The sequence below is a fragment of the Schistocerca piceifrons genome, chromosome 7, assembly GCF_021461385.2.
Source record: "Schistocerca piceifrons isolate TAMUIC-IGC-003096 chromosome 7, iqSchPice1.1, whole genome shotgun sequence".
Taxonomy (NCBI): Eukaryota; Metazoa; Arthropoda; class Insecta; order Orthoptera; family Acrididae; genus Schistocerca; species Schistocerca piceifrons.
In genome coordinates, this window is record NC_060144.1 from 328872838 (window position 1) to 328897434 (window position 24597).

A 24597-nucleotide genomic window follows, 5' to 3' on the forward strand; every position below is an offset into this window, starting at 1 on the left:
ATTTCTTTTTACGGCTACATCTTCGTGGCTACTCTGCAAATCACACTTTAGTGCCTTCCAGAGGGTCAGCGAATCACCTTTACACAACTTCTCCATTACTCCACTCACGAACAGCGCACGGTAAAAAGAACAACTGTATCTTTCCGTGCGAGCTTTGATTTCCCTTATTTTAGTATGATGAATGGTTCTCCCTTTGTCGGTTGGCATCAACAACACGTTTTCGCATTCGGAGGAGAGAGCTAGTGATTGAAATTTCGTGAGAAGATCCCGCCGCAACAAAAAACGCCTTTTTTCAATGATATCCACCCCAAATCCTGTACCATACCCGTGACACTCTCTTCCCCGTTTTTCGGTAGTACAAACGTGCTGCCCTTTTTTGAACTCTCTCGATGTACTCTGTCAATCCTATTTGGTAAGGATCCCACACCGTGCAGGAATACTCCAAAAGAGGGCAGACAAACATAATGAAAGCAGTCTCTTTAGTAGATCTATTGCATCTTCTAAGTGTTCTGCCAATGAAACTCAGTCTTGAGTTCACCTTCCCTACAACATTTTCAATGTGTTCTTTCTAATTTGCCGTCCGGAGTGGCCGTGCGGTTCTATGCGCTGCAGTCTGGAGCCGAGCGACCGCTACGGTCGCAGGTTCGAATCCTTCCTCGGGCATGGATGTGTGTGATGTCCTTAGGTTAGTTGGGTTTAATTAGTTCTAAGTTCTAGACTACTGATGACCTCAGAAGTTAAGTCGCATAGTGCTCAGAGCCATTTTCTTTCTAATTCACGTTGTTCGTATTTGTAATTCCTAGATATTTAGTTGAATATATGGCTTTTAGATTTGACTGATTTAGCGTGTAACTGAAGTTTAACGGAATCTTTTTAACACTCATTTGAATGATCTCACACTTTTCATTATTTAGGGTAATTGCCAATTTTGGCACCATACAGTTATGATATCTAAACCGTTTTGCAGTTGGTTTTGATCTTCCGATGACTTTGGTAGACGATAAACGACAGCATCATCTGCAAACAACCTAAGAAGGCTGCTCAGATTGTCTCTTAAATCGTTTGTTTCAGCTGAGGGCCTATAATACTGCCTCGCGGAACGCCACAGTCACTTCTGTTTTACTCGATGACTTTTTGTCAATTACTTATCGAGTAAATTTAAAAGACTTTTATAAAGGTCACAATAAAACAACAGTCAAGAGTAACCACAGAGTACATATGCACAACATGGGTTTGGCATTCCAGTCACATATCGTCAATTGAAGCTTAAGGTTCATCAGGGAAAAACTTAATGCCAGCAAGGAACCCAACATATGTAAGGTTCGAACTGTAGTGTCAAGCCGAACTGTCTGCGTTGCAGAAGAAGGTATGGATCCCACTAGATGGCACTGGAGCACAGATATAGAGCATGCAGAATACTGTGGCCAGTAGATTCGCAGATGGCATGGCATGTGTGGGGAGATGGTGATGTTTGGTTTGTGGGGCGCTCAACTGTGCGGTCATCAGCACCTGTACAAAGTCCCCATTTTTTCATACTCCAGTTTTTTCCACAGTCCAGTGTAGGCACGATCAAGAATTATGATGAGGGTGATATGATGAGGACAACACAAACACCCAGTCCATGGGCAGGTAAAATCCCCAACCTGGCTGGGAACCGATCCCGGGACCCTGTGTCCAGGGGCAGCAACGCTAGCCACAAGACCACAAGCTGTGGACTTGTGTGTGGAGATAGCAGTAGTGGTGGGGGCTGTGGGCAGGCGCTGTAGGGGAAATGCCGAGTTCTGGAGGGGAAGTGCCGCTCTAAATTGACGCCTACACTCGCATTTTTCGTAAATATTGAGCGGGGCACTCCACGCCTGTACTTGCTTGGTGACCATTGAAAAAAATCTACTGTCACCGCCTCCTTGGCGAGTATCCAAAACGAATTCCACCGAAAGTGCAGGGATTTATTTTCATCTGGTTTGTTAATCATTTGTTACTTTCAAAGAAGTGTCATGAGTGGAGAGTTTTGAGTAAAACCTACACATTTCTCTTTTTACCATGTTAAAAGTTGCTTCTTTTGCGAAAACTCAGCGGAATTTACACAGTCTCACCTCACTAACACTTTGTGCAGATGTAATCGCGGGAGAATTCTGAAAGAGTGGTTTATTAAGTTTATTAAGTGAGTAAGTGAGGAAAAGTAACGTCAGCATCTTATGAAAAAGCGTATCCCGATACAAAATAAACATGTAATGACTTCACTTATGTTGTTCCAAAACGCACAGCATTTCTCGTTTAACCATCTACCTATGACGCTTAAAAATTAGTTCTTTCATCGGAAAAATCTGTAGTTAGTGAAATAACACGGTAGACGCAAATGTTGGATAATAACCATACAGCAAAATACTCTCCTCTTTGTGTGCTATCATTTGCTAAAATTTCATTTCGACATTTCAAACCGTTTATGAAATACGAGGGATGTGAATATTTCACTCTGGCTTTACCACTGGCGCGGTGCGAAGGCTAACGAGTGCGCTACATCAGACCAGCTTTCTCGAGACTGGTGACAGAGACCTCGATTAAACTCCAAAGAATAATTCAGTATGTTAGCCTAATTTCATACGCAACAACATATTGCATAATATGCGGCAAACAAATATCATAGCGATCCCTATTTTTCATTCAATTTTTTTAGAATTTTGTGCAGCGTATTATTTCCACGCAAATACCGCAATAACTATTCGCATTAACGCAATTGTGGGCATATCATAATGAAACTGACATATAAAGCTACAAAGTAAAAATGATTTTTTTTTACTCAATAGTTCCTGTAAAATCGTATGAGAAAGACTGCAGGGCGAACGCGTCGATTCTGTCATCGCCGACTGGCCGAAACGTGGCAAACGATTGTCGGCTTCCCCTTCTGAACAAACGAATGAACTCTCCCAGCGCTTTGGATGAAACCTGGTCACTACACATTGGCCACTGTATCCTGCGCGACCAATACGTGTACCGAACGCCACGTCTTTGTGTGGCTTATGTGGAAGGTATTAGCCAAGTAAACAACCTAGCATAAACACATACAAAAACAAGAAATTATGCAATGGTCCGGATCACTAGCAACTTTTACAAGTAATTTTCTGAATAACGTTACAGAATAAAATGGTCTGTATTCATTGCAAAACTGAGTGACTGATTGTAATTGAGGAAGCTTCAGCTTCAATTGGTGATACACGACTAGTATATCAAAGTCGTGTCGTACATATGTACTCTACGGTCTGTCTCGCTTTCATTTCACTGCCCCTTTCGTAAATGCCTCTCGACGCACCTTTCCACTAAAGTACGCGTTCTGACTAGTGTAGTGACGCATACATATGTCAAATCGGAGGAGTGGGCAGTGTAGAAGTATCTACAATTTATGAATAAAAGTTCGTCGGCTGTCTGTACTTCGGTTATTTAAGATTTCAGTTCTAACACGAATCTCAGATCGAAAACTTCGTTGTTAAGTTTCCAAGCTTTAATTGAGGTTTTGCGTTATGTGTTGACGAAGCAGTCACACTTGAGAAATGTTATGTTGTTATATAATGAGGAAACCTTATGAGTAAAAAAAAAAAAAAACTACAGCGTTAGAAAATTCCTGCATATTGCGAGAATTTGTATCACAGTACGCTGATGTATCATAAACACCTTTCCAAAACAGCTAACGAGGGAAACTCCCCATTGCAACCCCCTCAGATTTAGTGGTAAAATTGCCCTGTGGACAGCCCGTCAGAAACTGAGTGCAGATCAAGTATGGAAACAAGAAGAAGGTGCACTGGACTGTGAGAAAGAAGCAACATAGAATGTGCAACATCGAGCGACTCGCTAGAACACGACGTCGTGTTTGCGTGGTCGCGGTGTTGGACTGCGAAAAAGCGAGATATGTGTTCAAACCTCCCTCGGGCCCCTTTTTTTTCTCACAAATTTATGAACTGTCCATCCGGTCATAGATGTGTCTGTTCTTCTTCTGTAGTCGTGGCGTCATACTATACACTGGTTTAGCATATGAATCATGTGATGAGAACATATTACCGTCACAATTAAATGTGATGAATAGTCACAGCAGGCGAGATGCCAAATGGACCTCTAACAGAAATGAAAACAACAAAGAAGAGGGTGTGAATTGTGTGACAATTAAAAAATTCGAGGCTCAAAACTTGCAAAACGGAACTCTAGGGATAGGAGGTATGTACTGTAGGTCCCTTCGTTACACGTCGCTAGTGCCAACGGACGTTACACCACGATACATACATAAATTTGAAAACAGCAAACAGACAGGTCGATGACCGGACGGACAGTTCTTAATTTTGTAAAAGGAGAGAAGGTTGGATGTGAGGGAGATTTGAACCCGGATCTCCCATCTTACAGTTCAGCACCGTGAGTTCAACACCGTGACCGCATGACCGCGACGCCACGGTCATTCAGAGTCGCTCAATGTTGCACATGCTAATCTAAGACGATTCACAGTTTGTGTTTCGCTTATTTTTCCCACGGTTCAGTACACCTTCTTCCTGTTTTCATGCTTGATCTGTCTTCAGTTTTTCAAGGACTATCCAGTGGGCCATCTTTCCCTTGTAAGAAGGTACAAACAAGAGTGAACCTGGCCAGGACGCTGGCAGGTAGCACATGAGGAGGTCTGTAGCACATGGGGAGTAAATACGAGTACATCAGTTCTCGGTGGAGCATCCCTTGCGCTGGTATACACTGCAGCAGAATATTGTGCAGCAGTTTGACTCCGTGGTGCTCATGTGAAGAAAGCTGATGTTCATTTGAATGCCTCTATGAGAACCATTAGTGGCAGACTCAGATTTACACCTATGTATTTGCTGCCAGTACTATCAAACATCTGTATAGTTCGATTTCGTCGAAAAGTGGCTCTCTATAACTTTCGCTAGCAAGTTTCTAAAAATGAGTCAATCTTGCTTCACGAAAATTAACTCTCGCTGCCTAGGAAACGCCTCCAAGACCAGCAAATAACGAAGAAGGAGTCCAAATGCTCTCCACTGGGTCAACAATGACACTGAATGGAAACGTGAGTGGCAAGCCACGAATACGCTGTACAATGAATTTATTGACAACCCAACTGTTGAAGTTCCAGGCTTTCATTATCCTAGGGGGGGTGTGGGTACAGCTTAACCAGACTAGAGAAGATACCTGCAAATGTAACATGCAAAAGTGGAGTTTTTTTACTGACAGTCCATGTGACTGTGGCAGTATTCAGAGAAGAGTCAAATTGTAACTGAGTGTCCTTAATAGGCCATTCCCTGTAGTGATCAAAAATCTACAGGGGCTACAACTTTGCTTCCGCCGTTTTTTCTCAAAGTTCAAGGCTTTATTGCGAGCATCTTACAAAAAAATTACGTTTCAAAGTATTGGCCATCGCTGGCCACTACTTTCTTCCATCTTTCGGGCAACATACGAATCCCTCGGCGGAAGAACTGGGCGTCTTTCGAGAAGATCCATGCATCGATCCAAATTTGCAATTGTTCATATGACAGGAAGCGCTGGGCAGCCAGGTCGTGTGACATTCAACTAAAAAGTTGGTAGTCAAATGGAACAATGTCTGGAGAATACGGCGGGTGAAGTAGGATTTTCCAATTCAACGTTTCCAGGTATGTTTTGGCGGGTTTTGCGATATGGGGTCGAGCACTGTCATGCCGCAAAATCATCTTTTCATGTCTATCGCTGTATTGTGGCCGTCTGTCTTTCAGTGATCGGCTTAAACGCATCAACTGCTTTCGATAACGATCTGCTGCGATTGTTCCCGTCGGTTGCAGTAGCATCGAACGCTTTCTCTCTTTCACAACCATGCCGGTCTTCAACGTCAAAATCACAGTTCCTGAAGCAGGACACCATTTTCTGCAAAGTTCTGTCACTAACAGGCGTCTCACCATAGGTCTTACCCAGCTTTTTATGAGTCTCAGCCGCAGATTTCTTCATATCAAAGTAGAAAATTAAAACCTCCCGCAGATGACGAGAATTGGGCTCGTAAGTTGACATATTTAGCCGAGAATAACTTTAAGATTCAATCAAAAATCGACTAATATTTTGATGGCGTTATAGTCTCAAATGCCTAAGCTTACTGTATGGCACTAACGACCTACGACTTGCGCCACTACATACCACTAGTGCCGTCTACTGTAAAACGGCGAAAGCAAAGTTGTAGACCTAATACATGAAGCATACGAGGTGTTCCATTGGATTGACTCTTCAGACACTCATGTGTAGTCTGTGGTATTTAATCTTTATAAGTAGTTGCTCATGTATATGTCTTTGTTAAATCTGCATTGGATTTGTTGTTGTAATTGATGCACACAGTGGTAATAATGATAATAATAATAATAACGGATGAGATATGGTGAAATTTCTCTAAGTTGTTTGGTTTCATTGCAAACGTAACGTCAATTAACTGAGGTATTGACATAAAAAAATAAACATCCTGTGTGGCCATAGACACTTGCTTAAAGTAGTTCTACTCTACGGGTATCATGCATTGAGAAACAAAATTACACTCTAAGAATATAAGCTTATTACTACTGCTAAAGATTACGTAAATCATAATGAAAAGAGAATAATTTAACAACTTTTTGGGGAGATGATGTTTTTGACGGGACAGCAGAAGATAATACGAAATAAGAGGTTTAAGCCAAAGATTATCGGAGGCACTGAGAACTCCAGCGTATTCGCTATCTGTCTTGTATGGATGTGATTCGGTATGCAATTTTGTACCTGAAAATTTCTAAATGTTCTACGATGTCCACATACTGCTGACAATGTTGAAAACGGCCTAAGGATCCAACGTAAACAAAACAAAAGCTGAAAACTGGACGTCTTAGAACATTTTAAAATTTTCAGTCACAAAATTACGCACCAAATCAGTGGTGGATAGTATATCGTTCCTGTACTACCATTTTTCTGTCTTATTTCAGTCGCTTATTGAGCAAGAAAAACGTAAGTTTCTATATGCCTCCGTACGCGTTTTAATCTCTCTAGTCTTAACGATCTCTAAGCGACATATACGTTGGTGTCAGCATAATGCTCGCACAGTACTCTTCAAATATAGCTTCTCTAAACTCAACACACAAGGCTTCGCGAGAACTACATCGAATATCTTCCAGAGTTTCCCATTTAATTTTGCCTATCATCACTGTTAGACTCTCGTAAGGGGTACGCTGACCTGATGGGATAGTAGCAGCGAGTGTCTGAATCCTTTTCCGTCTGCTGTCGTCTTTACCTGTATTCCAGACAATTGAAATAAAATTGTAGACTGTGTCGACTGGCGTCTTGTATTCGATTACTTCCACAGGTGCGTTCCATTCGGCTTCCTTAATACGTGCGCGTCTCATTTCATATCACTTCGACATGTGCTCCTGTTGTTTATCACTGATTTTGCACTCGAGTAGTACCAGGAGCTTCCTCTTTGTTATAGGCATTATACTTCATTTATTCGTGTTCAAAGAGAACTGTCATTCCTAACACAAAGACGAAATTATTTCAACATAAAAACAGTTTTGGTTACGAGGTTATTTAACCTGAATAACGCGTTTCACGCTTTTGGGGCAGATTGTGTAAGAGTAGCTGGATATGGAAACCATCTGTCATAAAGCCGTATGACGGATGGGTTAGATATCCAACTACTTTTACCCAATCTGATGACGGCCCGAAAGAGTGGAACGCGTTATTGAGATTTCAATTACGCGTTTCACCCTTTTGGGCTGTCATCATATTGTGTCAAAGTAGTATAACATCGCAACATAGACTGTTTTTATTCTGAAATAATTCGAAATCGGTTGCGTAGCAACCTGTCTCAATAGAACGGAAAATTTTTTACAAAGAGGAAACTTTATGCAAGACTTTCAGCATTTCCTTACGATCGCCGAAAGACGACACTTCCCTACTCCCAACAGCATCATTAGCAAAAGCGCTTATAGTGCTGCCAATGCTATCTGATAAATCGTTTATGCGTATTGAAAACTTTAGAGGTTATATTACGCTTCTTTTGAAGACCTATGCTGTAACTTTCGTATCTGTAGAACATTCGCTGTCCAGAACAATATACTAGGTCTAAAAGTAAAATTCATCGACCAGATGGAATACCTCTCAAGATATCCGTGTGGTAATATCTTGGGTAGCTGTAGACGATGAAATGTGACGAACGCCTTTCGGAAATTCAGGAAGATGAAATGTTCTTATTCTTCTGCATCTACTATTAGCAATATATCGTGAAAGAGTAAAGTAAACCGTGTTCGAATGAGCGGTTCTCCCTGAATCTGTTGAGATTCTTTGAAATAAGACTATAGTTAGCTCGCCGGGAGAAGTGGCGCAGTGGTAAGATCATCATAATCACAAGTCGCTAAACTAACTGTTGAGCGTCGTGACCCCATGAACTAAACGCAGTCGCAATTCCGGGTGGTTACCAGCTTCTCTTAGCGTACACCGAAGAGTCTAGAGACCTTGATTTGATCCATCCACCAGCTGGCTGCTCTTGAGTTCGGCTTGTGCCCTCGATGTTTCCTCCCATTTCTTCTTTCGGTCCATTTTATCCACAGCATCCTATACCAGCATCATGCGGCAATACTTTGCTTGTCTCTGGTTTTGAGGACCCTTGTATACAACCGTAAAATAAGATGGAAAATACGAGAGTCACAACCGGCAAGATCTTTGTACTGTTATCCCCCATGTTCTGTCAGACCTTGGTGAGTTGCTTTATAGCTATTCTCCCTGCAATTCGACTTCTTATCTCATCTTCACAACTTACCGTGTCGCAGGTGGCTGATCCAAGACAGATGAAAGAATGTATGACTTTCAGTTGCTTTCAATGACCTGTTAGTTGGACAGGTCCTCCTCCGAGGAGTTTGGACTCTCTGACATTGATTTCTAATCCATATGACAGCTCGTGGTTTTGCGACAGCGTTCTCGTTTCCCGCGCACGGGGTCCCGGGTTCGATTCCCGGCATGGTCAGGGATTTTTCCTGCCTCGAGAAGACTGGGTGATACTGTGTCGTCTTCATCATCATCATCATTCATCCCCATTACGATCGGAGGAAGGCAATGGCAAACCATCTCCAGTAGGACCTTGTGTAGTACAGCGGTGCGTATCTCCCGCACCGTCCCCTATGCTCTTCAGAGTATGGGACCTCATCTCTCTCTCATGACAGACTTAAGTTCTTGACTTTTGTCAATAGCTGAATAAGTTCTTCTTCGCTGCTGGCTACAAGCACGTGTCATCAACAAACAGGAGATTGTTAATATTAGACTTGAGATAGTCAAGAGATGTACAGGCGAGGGGAGAGTATGGTTCAAATGGATCTGAGCACTATGGGACTTAACTTCTGAGGCCATCAGTCCCACAGAACTTAGAACTACTTACACCTAACTAACCTAATGATATCACACACATCCATGCCCGAGGCAGGATTCGAACCTGCGGCCGTAGCGGTGGACCTTGTCTGGCACCTTTCAGACATGCTGAAGAAATCAGACGTGATGGCACTTGTCTTCACAGTTGCGGGGTCATTACTGTATAGAGTTCTGATCAGTGCTATTAGATGTGATGAGGCACCCACCTACGCAAGCACCTGCTACATCTTTTCCCAGACAATACAAAAGCTGTAGTAGGATACTGAATTAGTGTTTGGGAAGACGTAGTTCAGATCCCCATCCAGATTTAGGTTTTCAGTGATTCCCCTAAATCGCTTAAGATGAATGCCTGTATGGTTCCTTTGGTAGGGCATGGCCGATTCCTTCCCAAACCCGAGATCGTGTCCGTCTCTCATGACCTCGTCGTTGAAGGGACGTTAGAAATTAACCTCTGTCACTTGTACATTTCACCAGGAAGGTCGCAGTGTTTGGCCTACAACATGGTCTAGGATCCTACAAGACATGGACATCTACGATATTCTTCTGACCAAAGAACTATGACTTGCGGATAATACGTCATAATTTCGTGTTATTTGCCCCCTTGTCTCACATCTCGTGAACAGTTTTTGACCAGTTTTTCTATCTCCATAATAAGAAATACGTAACGGGTGCAAAGTGGACTGCTGTCTGGAACGGAAGACGGAACGCGGAAGTAATTGGCGCGGCTAACTCACCGAGCCTGCTCTGAAACTCCTTCTCGAGATCGCTGACGAAGACGGACTCGCGGACGAGCCCGGTGCCAAACGAGGCCATGATCTCCGAGATCTTAGCCCACTCCTCCTGCTCGTCGAACGGGCTCAAGATGGACAGCGAGCCGGCACTGGGCTTGTCAGCGTCTTCGCCAGAGGCGCGGCCGTTGGCGGTAGCCCCGGCGTCCGCGGCGCCCCCGGAGCCGCCCCCGACGCCGCCTCCGGCGCCGCCTCCCTCGTACACGCTGCGCAGGCGGCGGAGCGTCCGCGGCCGCTCGGCTCGCGTCCCGCACTCTACGCCCTGCGCCGTCGAGCCCTTGTACAGCCCTGCAACACGACAGCCCCTCGTCAACGCGGTCCTGCCGTGCCGCGAAACACCTGCAAGAAATCTCCCTCGCTTTAAAGGGGCTGTGTAGGGAGGACATCAGAATATGGAGCACAAGATCGGATTGAAGAAGGAAATCGGCCGTGCCCTTTCGGAGGAACCATCCCAGAATTCACCTTAAGCGACTTAGGGCTATCATTGAAAACCTAAATCTTCAGGGTCGGACGGCGATCTGTACTGCCGAACCGTTGTCCTGAACACGTCCAGCGTCTTACCGCTGCACCAGTTGTGCGGCAGGGGTGGCCACTAACCTTACCTTCGGGAGCTGCAAACGTGTGTATGTGGTTCAAAGATGCACGAATTGTTTAGTAACAATTAAAAATAATGAAGAAACATTTTTATGCCGTGAAGTATTCTCACACCACAAAATCTGTAATTTATATAGCCAGAAAAAAGGAAACCAACCAACGAATGTGAGTTCTGCTACTAGTTAAACAGTCCGATTGCCTAAAATTAATTAAACTGTGATAGCAATATACTCTTATCACTATTAGTTAGAAACGGTCTTGGTTGCAATTTTAGTTTTTTTATTTTTCAACGACTCGTTTCGCCTTATTTACACATCTTCAGGTTATCTTTTCTAGATGGACGTGAGAGGCACCGAGATCTGCATAACGCGTTCCCGTTCACAGGAGCGAGTAACAGAGTAAGATGGGGGCTCAGGTAGTAAGCATAATGCCTCTCGCGTCCATCTAGAAAAGATAACCTGAAGATGCCTAAATAGGGCGAAACGCGTCGTTGAAAAATAAAAAACTAAAATTGCAACCAAAGCTGTTTTCAACTAATATTGTTAAGCACTGGTTTGCTGTACGCCTCATATGGATTGGAAGAATTTCTATGCTCTTATCACAATAGTAGCTTCACTGCACAGAGTGATAACGTAGACACGGTCTGACTGTCAATGGTCAGGAATATATCCTCCGAACAACTGAAGATAGAAACACAATTCCGACGTTCCTGGAGAGAGAAAAGTTCGAATTTTTATGCATTCAATGCGAGCACAATGTCATACACTACAAATATCAAAATGGTGGCTCATTTCCTGCCACACACGAAGCAGCTGGTCTTTCGTTATCGAATTCACAGCTTCAGCAATGCAATGTCGCGGACGTTCAAGAGCGGAGGCATAGGGGAGATAAAAACGCGGCCTTTTACGTAACCGCACAGATGAAATGCACAAGGTGTGAGTTCTGGAGATCTGAGAGGCCACCGGAGATTAAGTTCGTCTTCTGCTCTTCCTCTTACAACCCAGCGTCCTGGAATGGTGTCATTCATGTAACGTCAGACGCGCTCAGAGAATTTCTCATGGTGCTCACATTAAACGCATAAAAATTTGAACTTTTCTCTTTCCAGGAACGTTGTGATTGTGCTTCTATCTTCTGTAATTTGGAAGCAATACACATTTTAAATCTATTCCTTCTTTCTGAATAGACCTCTGTATATTCCATGCAATGGTGCTAGGGTCTACCCTTGTTGGAAGAACCTCTACGTACAAATGCTCGGAAGTTATGAGGGATCCACCGACTGACAATGGTAATGTGAACCAGGTAGTTCTGTGACTCCAGGAGTGGTCCATATCGAACCACAGAGATCGACTCCGACATGCAAGGACTCCTTAACAACGGAAAAAAGTGTCGGTGCTTTAGATGTAAATGGGGGTCCAGGAGAGTGGATCCCATTTAGGCAGGCTGCCTCCAAGATTCCGATTACTCACAGCGTGCTCCTGTGTACATCACTGTTCCTCTGATCAGCTAAAATAGAGGATGGGGCAATTATTTTTGCTCTCCTGCTCGCAACCATCAGTGACATTATTAATTATTCTTCTAACTCCACTCTGTAAAGTTCTACCCCTTGTCCTTCTCCGAGTAGTAGAAAGAGCATCTGGCGCTGCATTTGATGGGCCAGAAATCCATCAGAAGTGTATTAATTTACGAATCAGCACAATACGCTGGTGCAAGCGGCTCCTCGGTTTTCATGTGATACCACAATCGTACACTGTCATAACAAACGAATGTTACGGCGATCTCGACTGTTGTATTTAACGAAACATTTGAAGTTGATCAATTTGTAAAAATTCCACTACGAAAGGCACGGGGTCTACCCGAACTACCCAAACAAAACAAAACAAAATATTGGCACGTGGTCTACGAGACAAAAATGTTTGGGAATCTCTAATGTAGCGTATCGTTTAAGACGACTACTCATGAAAAACCGGAAATCCGAGTTTGAGTAACGCCGTAAATGTTCATGTGTCACTTTAAAAGTGTAGCAGCCCTATGATTGCACTAAGTGCCGAGGCGATATTTATGAACTTCTTATTTCATGACCCTACGTACCAGTGTAACTGACGACATTCTTCTTCCACTTCTATCAACTCAAATTGTTAATGTATAACCACTTACATTCAAGTCGCCATCTCTCCGTCTGCACTAACTTAAAAACGTTAGAGGGGCGTTATAGTTTTCGGAAAAGAGGTACAGTAACAAAATATAATATTTATGGAATCAGCTAATAATGCAAATGATGGATACTGAAAGAAAACTTAAAAATTCTAGAATATAAAATCGCTGAGGTTTTCGTGACCGTTTACTGACTTGTTGCCTGTTAGCAATCGTCTCAGGATCTTCAGCCAATGGTCGTTACCACAATAACTTCAGCACGTCTGTAATATCTGTTTGGTTCAAATGGTTCAAATGGCTCTGAGCACTATGGGACTTAACATCTGTGGTCATCAGTCCCCTAGAACTTAGAACTACTTAAACCTAACTAACCTAAGGACATCACACACATCCATGCCCGAGGCAGGATTCGAACCTGCGACCGTAGCAGTCGTGCGGTTCCGGACTGCGCGCCTAGAACCGCTAGACCACCGCGGCCGGCATCTGTTTGGTACTCCACAAAAATATTCGACGCTGAAAACATGCATGAAGACTTTGTCTAGACTACGTATCACTGGCAGAAACTGTTCCGTCTTTCTAAATTTGTTCGGCGTAGCCATGGTTGCTTTCTTCTGACAGCCGTCGATTCTGCGCTGTCTGTTTGTAAACCTAGCAGACTATTTCGTCTCAATTGACGTCAGTGCTGAATATACGCAAAGTCAAGTTACGGAGGCAAATACACAGCTCAGTGTAAGACGAGTAAGCGCAGCTACAGGTCTCGAATACTCAGGAGCGCACACGTTTATTCCTCTTACATGTATGATGTAATGTAATCTCACAACAGAAGTGTGAATAAGACACAGGAAGTGCATTCTACGTGGATTACATACCATCATTGTCAGAATTATCTTGGTGATACTTGCAGTGCCTCTCTACATGGTGAAACAGAACTTAAATGACAGATTTTTGGACCTTGATCACGACTAAATTGCAGCAACAAGCCCCATTCGCTGGTTTTTTTTTTCACCCGTTTCTGACAATGTACAGACTTCATAGACTCGATGAAAAGTGTAACATTATCTTATGATCTTCAGAAGTTTCCTTGAATCTGATTATTACGCAGCATTAATGACATATTAATTGAAAAATGAATTAATCCGGATACTGTAGGATGAAGTGTTAATATAAAGCAATCAGACACTTCTCGATTTCTACAACCTAATTCTTCTTCCTTCATTTCTTTTTCATATGTAACTATTAGGTGCATTTCGCTTCAACGTGAAAATCTTTCTCATGCTTTGAAGTCAGTGTGTGCGAACACACTGTTACCAGATGGAGCACAGACAACTGTATCGTGTCATATTCATAAAGACTTTGAAGTCAGTGTTTTTTTTTCAGATGGGCAAATAAGTGTCTGGCTGACTACCACACACGTCTTGTTGACACTCATCGGCAGCGCGCGGCCTAAGTACTTTGGCGGTGGGGGTGTCCATACGACTAGTGTTGCGCTTACAGATTAAATTGCAAAACAAAGTGGCACAACAAATATTTCTACTCCAAAATACGTCGTACCTACATATACATCTACATGGATATTCCGCGAACCACTATACACTGCATGACGGACAGTGACTTGCAGGGGCCTACAAATATTATGATTTTTAAGACATATTACTCTCATATTTGAACGCGAGTTAAGATGAGGGTCTATACGTCTCGGTAAGAGACATTACATTTCCTGTCTTATTTCATGATACCCACGAGAGAAATGCGATGAAGACAGCAGCGTTTTTTGCACAGATTTCCTCGGCCGGGTGTTCTCCAAATTTATCCAACAGGGTGTCGCGAGAACAGTGGCCTTTCCTTCACAGATTCCCATTTACGTCATCTGAACGCCTTTGTTACTCTTTCGCACGGGCTATATCGGCACCTCTGTATTCGTTAGATGTCTGTTGACATGGCTACTCGAAAAAAATAAACGCTAGAGCAGTACTCTAGATTTGGCCGCACCAGAACCTTGTATGCTATTTCCCACAGAGATGCACTGCAATTTCCCAGAACCTTGCCAACAAATCTAAGTCTTCCATTCGCCATTACTACTCCGATTTTATATGTTCTTTCGATTCCATACTGCTTTTTGGTGCTATAAATGTTTAAAATATTTGATGCGATGCAGACGTTTATCTTGGAATTGAGTCACGTTAGAATAAGAGTAGTGAAAAAGGGCTATCATTTATACGAAATTAGGGCAGCTCTCTTCAGAAAGCCAGAGACATGTAGACAATCAACAGTTTGATAGTGACCGGCAAACACAGCCCTAGAATTTCTTCATTTGTGCGGCCATAGTGTCCGTAGTTGCTTTAAAATTACTGAAATTATTTTAAATTCATGCAACTACAAGATATTCGTATTTTTGTCACCAAACACGTTTAGTTTTATTGAGATAAAACGTAATCAATGATTTGTAATAAAACATATTCATAATTTGTCTCGCTCTCTAAATCTCAAAAATAGTTCCTTACAAAAGATGTCGGTCATAAAATACCGTTAGTAAAATCGCATCTCAATATCTTTTGCTACGAACTGTTTTTAAAAAGCAAGTCAAACTGTAAATATTCATTGTATATCAGTAACTTAGTTTTATATCATTAAAACGAAACGCGTTTGGTGTCAAAAACATATACCTTCTTGTTGTTGCACTGACGGATTTAAAATACCTTCAACACATCCCTGTAATTCTCTAGAATAGCAACAAGTGAAATAGGTGGATTTCACTTTATTTCATATGAAGCTGGTTATTGAGAATGACTGAAAGAAATTTTGAACTATAATACAAACCATTGCTTACGGCTATTCGTTTTCATACACTCCTGGAAATGGAAAAAAGAACACATTGACACCGGTGTGTCAGACCCACCATACTTGCTCCGGACACTGCGAGAGGGCTGTACAAGCAATGATCACACGCACGGCACATCGGACACACCAGGAACCGCGGTGTTGGCCGTCGAATGGCGCTAGCTGCGCAGCATTTGTGCACCGCCGCCGTCAGTGTCAGCCAGTTTGCCGTGGCATACGGAGCTCCATCGCAGTCTTTAACACTGGTAGCATGCCGCGACAGCGTGGACGTGAACCGTATGTGCAGTTGACGGACTTTGAGCGAGGGCGTATAGTGGGCATGCGGGAGGCCGGGTGGACGTACCGCCGAATTGCTCAACACGTGGGGCGTGAGGTCTCCACAGTACATCGATGTTGTCGCCAGTGGTCGGCGGAAGGTGCACGTGCCCGTCGACCTGGGACCGGACCGCAGCGACGCACGGATGCACGCCAAGACCGTAGGATCCTACGCAGTGCCGTAGGGGACCGCACCGCCACTTCCCAGCAAATTAGGGACACTGTTGCTCCTGGGGTATCGGCGAGGACCATTCGCAACCGTCTCCATGAAGCTGGGCTACGGTCCCGCACACCGTTAGGCCGTCTTCCGCTCACGCCCCAACATCGTGCAGCCCGCCTCCAGTGGTGTCGCGACAGGCGTGAATGGAGGGACGAATGGAGACGTGTCGTCTTCAGCGATGAGAGTCGCTTCTGCCTTGGTGCCAATGATGGTCGTATGCGTGTTTGGCGCCGTGCAGGTGAGCGCCACAATCAGCACAGCATACGACCGAGGCACACAGGGCCAACACCCGGCATCATGGTGTGGGGAGCGATCTCCTACACTGGCCGTACACCACTGGTGATCTTCGAGGGGACACTGAATAGTGCACGGTACATCCAAACCGTCATCGAACCCATCGTTCTACCATTCCTAGACCGGAGAGGGAACTTGCTGTTCCAACAGGACAATGCACGTCCGCATGTATCCCGTGCCACCCAACGTGCTCTAGAAGGTGTAAGTCAGCTACCCTGGCCAGCAAGATCTCCGGATCTGTGCCCCATTGAGCATGTTTGGGACTGGATGAAGCGTCGTCTCACGCGGTCTGCACGTCCAGCACGAACGCTGGTCCAACTGAGGCGCCAGGTGGAAATGGCATGGCAAGCCGTTCCACAGGACTACATCCAGCATCTCTACGATCCTCTCCATGGGACAATAGCAGCCTGCATTGCTGCGAAAGGTGGATATACACTGTACTAGTGCCGACATTGTGCATGCTCTGTTGCCTGTGTCTATGTGCCTGTGGTTCTATCAGTGTGATCATGTGATGTATCTGACCCCAGGAATGTGTCAATAAAGTTTCCCCTTTCTGGGACAATGAATTCACGGTGTTCTTATTTCAATTTCAAGGAGTGTATATTTCTTAAACGTGACATACACATGAAGCACTTCAGTTATTCCTGTCGTCAGTTATGTATTATTACAAGAAAACACAAAAAAAGGAGTAGGCGTATGATATTCCTATCGTCAGTTATGTATTATTATAAGAAAACATAAAAAAGAAGCTAATGGTGCGTCAGTAGGTGTATTTACTGCACGATTAAATGTATGCCTGGGCGAGAAACCGTGTACGGCTGGATGAAATTAGCTGTCTCGGAATCTCGGAATTATTACAGCCAGAAGGAAAAGAAATTTTCCCGGCTTAAATAGCAGTCCCTTAGGTTTTGTGCATGCAGCCTGATAACGTCGACTTCTAGCCCGATATTTCGGCTGATAACCATTCCGCCGTCTTCAGGTGAGTGTTTTGCACTAGGGATTGTTCTTTTATATTAGAAATAGGCGCGAAGAAGTATGCGCAAAGGCAGCCGCTACATGAGTGACCTCCGTCGACTTCCGCGCTCTCTTGGAATACTACTTCATCTTTGGCGCGCAGGCGCATGCGTAATGTAATACTGCATGCACGCTCTCTGTCGGAATGCGCACTCGCGGAGTTAAAATGCAGATGTCAAAATTAATAAAATTAAATATCGCTAGACGTGTCATTGGTCATAAAATGTTTTCTTCCTGAAGAATTTAAAGGCAGTACCGGGTTCCACGCCTTATGTAGTTGAAAACCACCATCTTACGCTAAACGTGTTTCTACCGATTCCTTAATAATTGAGTCCCAGAAGGATCTCGTGAAGACCAAGATTTCCGTGGCACAGTAATCTATGGAATGTATTGTGTTGATACAATGCTCGACTATGGCTGACTTACTGGGCTGCGAAAGGTGAGTGTGGCAGACATGTTCAACGCACTTTTCACGCACTGTGCGCATCGTCTGATCACAGGCCGACAGCCGTGTCGTGTCACCGTCCGGCGACAGCTGTCACTGGATGCGGATATGGAAAAGCATTTGTTCAGCACACCACTCTTCCAACCATTCTTAGTTGTCGTGACCGGAGACGCTGTTCCTCAGTCAAGTAACCCAACTGGCCTCACAAGGGCTGAGTGTACCCCTCTTGCGAAAAGCGCTCAGCATACCCGGAAAGTCACTCATCCAAGTGCTAGCCAAGCCCGATAGCGCTTAACTTCGGTGATCTGACGGGAACTGGTGTTACCACTGAGACAATGCCGTTGGCCGAAACACGTTGGCCAATAAATAATTTACAGCTTTTGGGTAAATAAATCAAATTTTTTTTCCTCATTTAATCTGATGTTCCAGATGTAAGGTCGAGTCCTAGACGTTTAGTGATAATTTTAATGTACTCCAAACTATAATTTTTCTATATTTTGCTCAAATAACATATAAGTTAAACATCTCGCTTTGTAATGCCAATTATTTATTTGATGCGTTTGCAGTTCTTATATTAAAACCCAAAACGTATTTTGTAGATCAGTTATGTTGTTAAATTACATCAGCTATCTTTGGTTTAGCGCAATCTTTGGCAGACGCATCGTTTGTGCAGTGATTATTAATGTTTCGTAACTCATTGCAAGAGGAGATTGTATGTGTAACCTGGGAATCCATACATACTACAACAATTATTGAACTATATGAAAAAGACGTAAAATATTTACAAACTACGGCGTGCACAAACTTTATCCTATTTGTAAACGTCACTACAGATATTCGGGTTTGGGTTATGACATGTTCGATACTCCTTCCATCATTGGCGATGATGTTGCGCGGACGAATAGCGAAATTCTGCATGACCCGCTGAAGTGTCGGAATATCGATGCCGTCAATGAACTCCTGAATGGCTGTTCAGACTGGGAGAATATGGCGGCGAATCGAGGCTCATGTCAGTGGCCCCTGGGTACCTCAGAGCCAGAATGCGGTCACCAAAGTGCTCCTCCAGGTCATCACTCTCCTGCTTCGATGGGGTCAAGCTCCGTCTTCCATTAACCACATCTTGTCGAAATCAGGATCACTTTGGATAATGGGGATGAAATCATCTTCCAAAACCTTCACGTACCGTTCGGTAGTCACCGTGCTATCAAGGAATATCGCAGCGATTATTCCGTGACGGGACATTTCAAACCACACAGTCACTTGTTGAGTGTGAATAGACTTGTCGATCGCGAAATGCAAGTTCTCAGTCCCCCAAATATGCCAATTTTGCTTATTGACGAACCCATCCAAATGAAAGCAGACTTCGTCGCTAAACCAAACCGTGCATGCGCATACTAATTCCCATCATGCCCCGCGGTCAACCGTGTAGTTTGAACGTCCTTGGCCGGCCGGTGTGGCCGTGCGGTTAAAGGCGCTTCAGTCTGGAACCGCGTGACCGCTACGGTCGCAGGTTCGAATCCTGCCTCGGGCATGGATGTGTGTGATGTCCTTAGGTTAGTTAGGTTTAAGTAGTTCTAAGTTCTAGGGGACTTATGACCACAGATGTTGAGTCCCATAGTGCTCAGAGCCATTTGAACCATTTTTTTGAACGTCCTAATGCAAACCATTCAGAAGTTATGACGATTTCATTTCATATAGTTCAATAATTGTTACCGTGTATATACACGTGTGTATGTGTATGTGTGTGTGTGTGTGTGTGTGTGTGTGTGTGTTTGTATCTGTGTGTCTGTGTGTACGTTCCACATCTCCTCCTAAACCACTGGACCAATTTCAATCAAATTTGGTACATATATACCTTACCGTCAGGTAAGAATCGCTGTGGGGGTTAGACCAATCTCCCTATCACAGGGTTGGGGGTGGGGATGACAAAAAAGCGTAGCCCGCGACTCGTGAATTCCCGGACTTTCTTCACCCAGAATTTGTGAATGAGAGTACGTACTGACTTGCAATAGACTTTACACATAATTTCAATCCTCTACGATTTTTTTTTTCTCTCTGACACGTCCTACAAAATGAAAAAGCAAAAGAGTTTATCCTTACAGATTCTCTGCTTTTAATGTAGTAAAGTATCACATGTGCCGTACCACGTTACTAATTTTTTACTACTAACTGTGTGGACATATAACACTGACAGAAAATAGAAAATTATATCATTTTGCAACATATAGCCAACCAAGGTGGCAGAGCGGTTTTAGGCGCTTCAGTCTGGAACCGCGTGACTGCTACGGTCGCAGGTTCGAATCCTGCCTCGGGCATGGATGTTTGTGATGTCCGTAGGTTAGTTAGGTTTAAGTAGTTCTAAGTTCTAGGCGACTGATGACCTCAGAAGTTAAGTCCCATAGTGCTCAGAGCCATTTGAACCATTTTTGCGACATATACTAGTAGTTCACTAGATACGATGTCAGAAACATTAAGTACAAGGCAAGTCGCTGCGTGGTGCAGGCGTTGGTGCACAGCTATTAACAAATACCTGGGCAACGCCTGGTCTCTCTGTAACTGATAAATATTAATCAAAAAAGTCATTCATTATAAACGTGCTTTTTAGAGACTTTCACCACCATTGGTTAATCAAGTACGTAAGAGAAGGGATTTTGGTAACATTTTCCTGAATTCTTTGTTGGTCAGAGCTCGCAATCTTTACCGTAATTGGCTAGAGAGTTTACGACACTGGGGGAGCCAGCACAATTTCTATAATAGCGAGCAGAGACACACACTTCATCTCAGACGCTAGCCGAGACGTCTTCGACTTTGGCACCTCAGCGGCAATCTCCGCCTCCGTCTTGCTGGGTTTAGACTCTGTTGCAAAACAGATGCGAATGCAGTGGCCGTATTCAGAATCCGCACCTACTACGTCTGTCACCCGCTACGGCAGGACCGTGTGAGTATCGTGAGAATGGGAAGCAACTACGCGTACCATGATGACGGGGCCGCGAAGTTGCTTATTTCGAGACTTTTCATTAAGTAATTTCACATGATTTCGTGGGTGGAGCGATCTGTTTGCTGATCAGGTACGCTGAGCACACGATAATAACCTCACAAAATCACAGTCTTCTTCTTCTTCTTTTTTCTCCTCCTCTTCTCCTTCTTCGCCTTTTCCCGTATCTCTGTGGCGTTAGAATTCTTGTATGGGTTGTGGCACTGTTAGTGGTAGATGGTGGTCAGAAGCTCTTCATGGCTCCATTACTCTCGCCAGCAAGGAATTCGTGTACCCCATCAGTCTGCGTCTAAACTAAATCTCATTTTCAAGAGTGAGTACATTTTCTAAAGTGTTTGCATGCAGTGTAACTGTAAGAATACCGTCATAGGTCTCACTGCCAGCGAGCTTCATAGCAGCAGGCGCTCGCTGGCGAGCCTTAAATTCTAGTACTTTCCGTCGGTTTCTAGTACTTTCTCTACTCGCCCACCTTTTCCGGCGGGCAGGACATGGTCGTGTCGAATCGACAACCTTAGTTATAAGCGAGCGCGCGTAGGCAGCAGTAGGGTAGAGTCGCTCGAGCGAACATGTTCTGAAATAGTCGTGAGACAGCAATAGTGGAAAGTAAAATAAAAGTATATACTCGTAATACGATATAGATGGAAGCGACGAATGAAAATTTTTACCAAGACCGGGACTTGAACACGATAGCACTTCACGGGGGAGTCTTCCTTGAAACCCACGCGTAGGCGCATCTACCCAGTGAGAAGCAGACGCTGGTTCTAACCCTCGCCTTGGTACAAATTTCCATTTCTCTCTCCAGTCTGCATATATACACAAGTCTGCATGTCTAATACTTCTGAAGGTCTCTAGAACCGTATACTTCCATTTGATAAAGATAAAAGTGTTTAGTAGTGAACTGATAATAGCATTTCGTTGAAATAGGCATGTTGAATCGCCCGTGACTATTTCAGGATGAATGATTTTTGGTATTTGCCAGTTTCATGAAAGTGAAAGAGAGTGGTACGGTTAGGTGTGTTTTCTGTTGTTGAAAGGCGAATAAATGACATTAAAGGATTTTTTATTGATTTTGTAGTAAATGATAAAAGTCTCGTCAAGTACAGTTAGGGTGCAGTTAAAATTTCTATGTGATCGTTGTGAAGTATGTCTCTATCCCTAAGGTCCGATACCCAACAACCGGATCACAGTCAGATCACTTACAATTACGAAGTGAGAATTTACATAACTGCGGGGGAAGTGGATACTAGACCGGTATTCGTTTATTGGGACGTGGAAAACCGACTAAAAACCACATCCAGGATTCCGGCGCAGCAGTCTCGTCGTTAATCAGTGAGGTGGATTCTATCCAGTGCAGGACGCGCCCACCCGATTCCCGTAAAAGGCGCGTTAACGCGACCGTCTATCAGGGCGGGTAATTTGTCATCCGCGGCGTATGCAGATAATATAGTGAGGTAAAGAGATTCACTGTAACTGATGGCACTACCAGTGAATGTAAATGTCAACGACGATATATGCAAAAAATTTTGTGGAGCATGTAAATTTCGTCTTGAACGTGTTAGCAGCATGGAATGAACGAAATCAGTGCGACTTTCAACCTGTTACCATCTTTGATATTAGAAGGGTACAAGAATCGTTGAACATATTCTCAGTTCGAATATAACATATTCCCTTGAGAGGGAAAAGCTCACGGTTTTAGAAACCATCGCTAGTGCGAAACTCAGCTTGCCCTTTTCGCACGCGATAACCTGTGAACTATGGATCAAGGGCAACAGGCGGACTCCATATTAGTAGATTTCATTAAAGTACATGGTAATCAAAAAGTCAGTATAAATTTGAAAACTTAATAAAACACGGAATAATGTAGACGGAGAGGTAAAAATTGACACCCATGCTTGGAACGACATGGGATTTTATTAGAACAAAAAAAAAAAAAAAAACAAAAAAACAAAGTTCACAAAATGTCCGACAGATGGCGCTAGACAGCAAAACTGCTACCGTGACGGGTGAGAGGTACGCCGATATGTTACAGAATCGCATCATCTCCAGCCTGGCTGATAAACACCTGCTGGAACGTACGATGTTTATGCAGGATGGCGCTCCACTCCATATTGCTAGACGCGTGAAAGATCTCTTGCGCGCGTCGTTTGGTGATGATCGTGTGCTCAGCCGTCACTTTCGTCATGCTTGGCCTCCCAGGTCCCCAGACCTTAGTCCGTGCGATTATTGGCTTTCGGGTTACCTGAAGTCGCAAGTGTATCGTGATCGACCGACATCTCTAGGGATGCTGAAAGACAACATCCGACGCCAATGCCTCACCATAACTCCGGACATGCTTTACAGTGCTGTTCACAACATTACTCCTCGACTACAGCTATTGTTGACGAATGATGGTGGACATATCGAGCATTTCCTGTAAAGAACATCATCTTTGCTTTGTTATGCTAATTATTGCTATTCTGATCAGATGAAGCGCCATCTGTCGGACATTTTTTGAACGTTTGTATTCTCTTGGTTCTAATAAAACCCCATGTCATTCCAAGCATGTGTGTCAATTTGTACCTCTCTACCTACATTCCGTGATTTATTCAGTTTTCAAATTTATACTGACTTTTTGATCACCCAGTATTTGACACGGTGTCACACTGCAGACTGTTGAAAGAATAGGTTTACAGAAATGTGAGTGGCTCGAAGACTTCTTAAATAATAGAGCCCAGTATGTTGCCCTCGATGGCGACTGTTCATCAGAGACAAGGGTATCGTCAGGAGTGCCCCAGGGAAGTGGGATGAATTGCCTAAACCAGCTAGAGTCGCAACAGGTCTTTTCGTTTCGTGAAGAAGTAACACAACTGCTGATCGCTTCTGCGTTGTTAGTCATGCGTTGTCGACCATGTTGTAAACACTGGTCTCCTAGCGACGGAATCGTGAATTACGCGTCTTTTCGTAAATCGTTTGGTTCTGCAATCTCTACTGCTATTGCTGCTGAGATGCTCAATGGGATATCTAGTAAGACTCGTAAATTATGTCCGAAACAAATGGTGACATTTCGTGCGACCCACTGTAAAAGTTATCACTGCTAATCAAAAAATGGCTCTGAGCACTATGGGACTTAACATCTATGGTCATCAGTCCCCTAGAACTTAGAACTACTTAAACCTAACTAACCTAAGGACAGCACACAACACCCAGCAATCACGAGGCAGAGAAAATCCCTGACCCCGCCGGGAATCGAACCCGGGAACCCGGGCATGGGAAGCGAGAACGCTACCGCACGACCACGAGATGCGGGCAATATCACTGCTAATTTTTTAATTCTGATACTCTATTCCGACTTTTTGTATCACAGATGGTATGTCATGATCTCACTAGTACAGTTGGGGTAAGCAGACTGCCATTGCGTTGACTCTCCGTGTAGTGTGAGTACACCACCGTTTGAAGCTGTCGTCATCTTCCATACCGTTGACGTCCAGTTCGAAACAGTTTTAGGACTTTATCCCGCCTCTATGTCCCGCAGGACAAACGCGCCAAACTTACAGATGTTTCCAAACCTCACAGTTTGCTGTTCCCC

General features: G+C 43.9%; 1 protein-coding gene across 1 annotated transcript in view; it reads right to left on the reverse strand.

The window, feature by feature from the left end:
- The window catches only part of LOC124805673 (ankyrin repeat and SAM domain-containing protein 1A-like), a 183521-nt gene that overhangs the window by 114810 nt on the left and 44114 nt on the right, over positions 1-24597 (reverse strand). The window contains exon 2 of the mRNA XM_047266243.1: positions 10109-10454. Coding sequence (XP_047122199.1) covers positions 10109-10454 — 346 coding nt within the window. The remainder of the gene's footprint in view (positions 1-10108; positions 10455-24597) is intronic.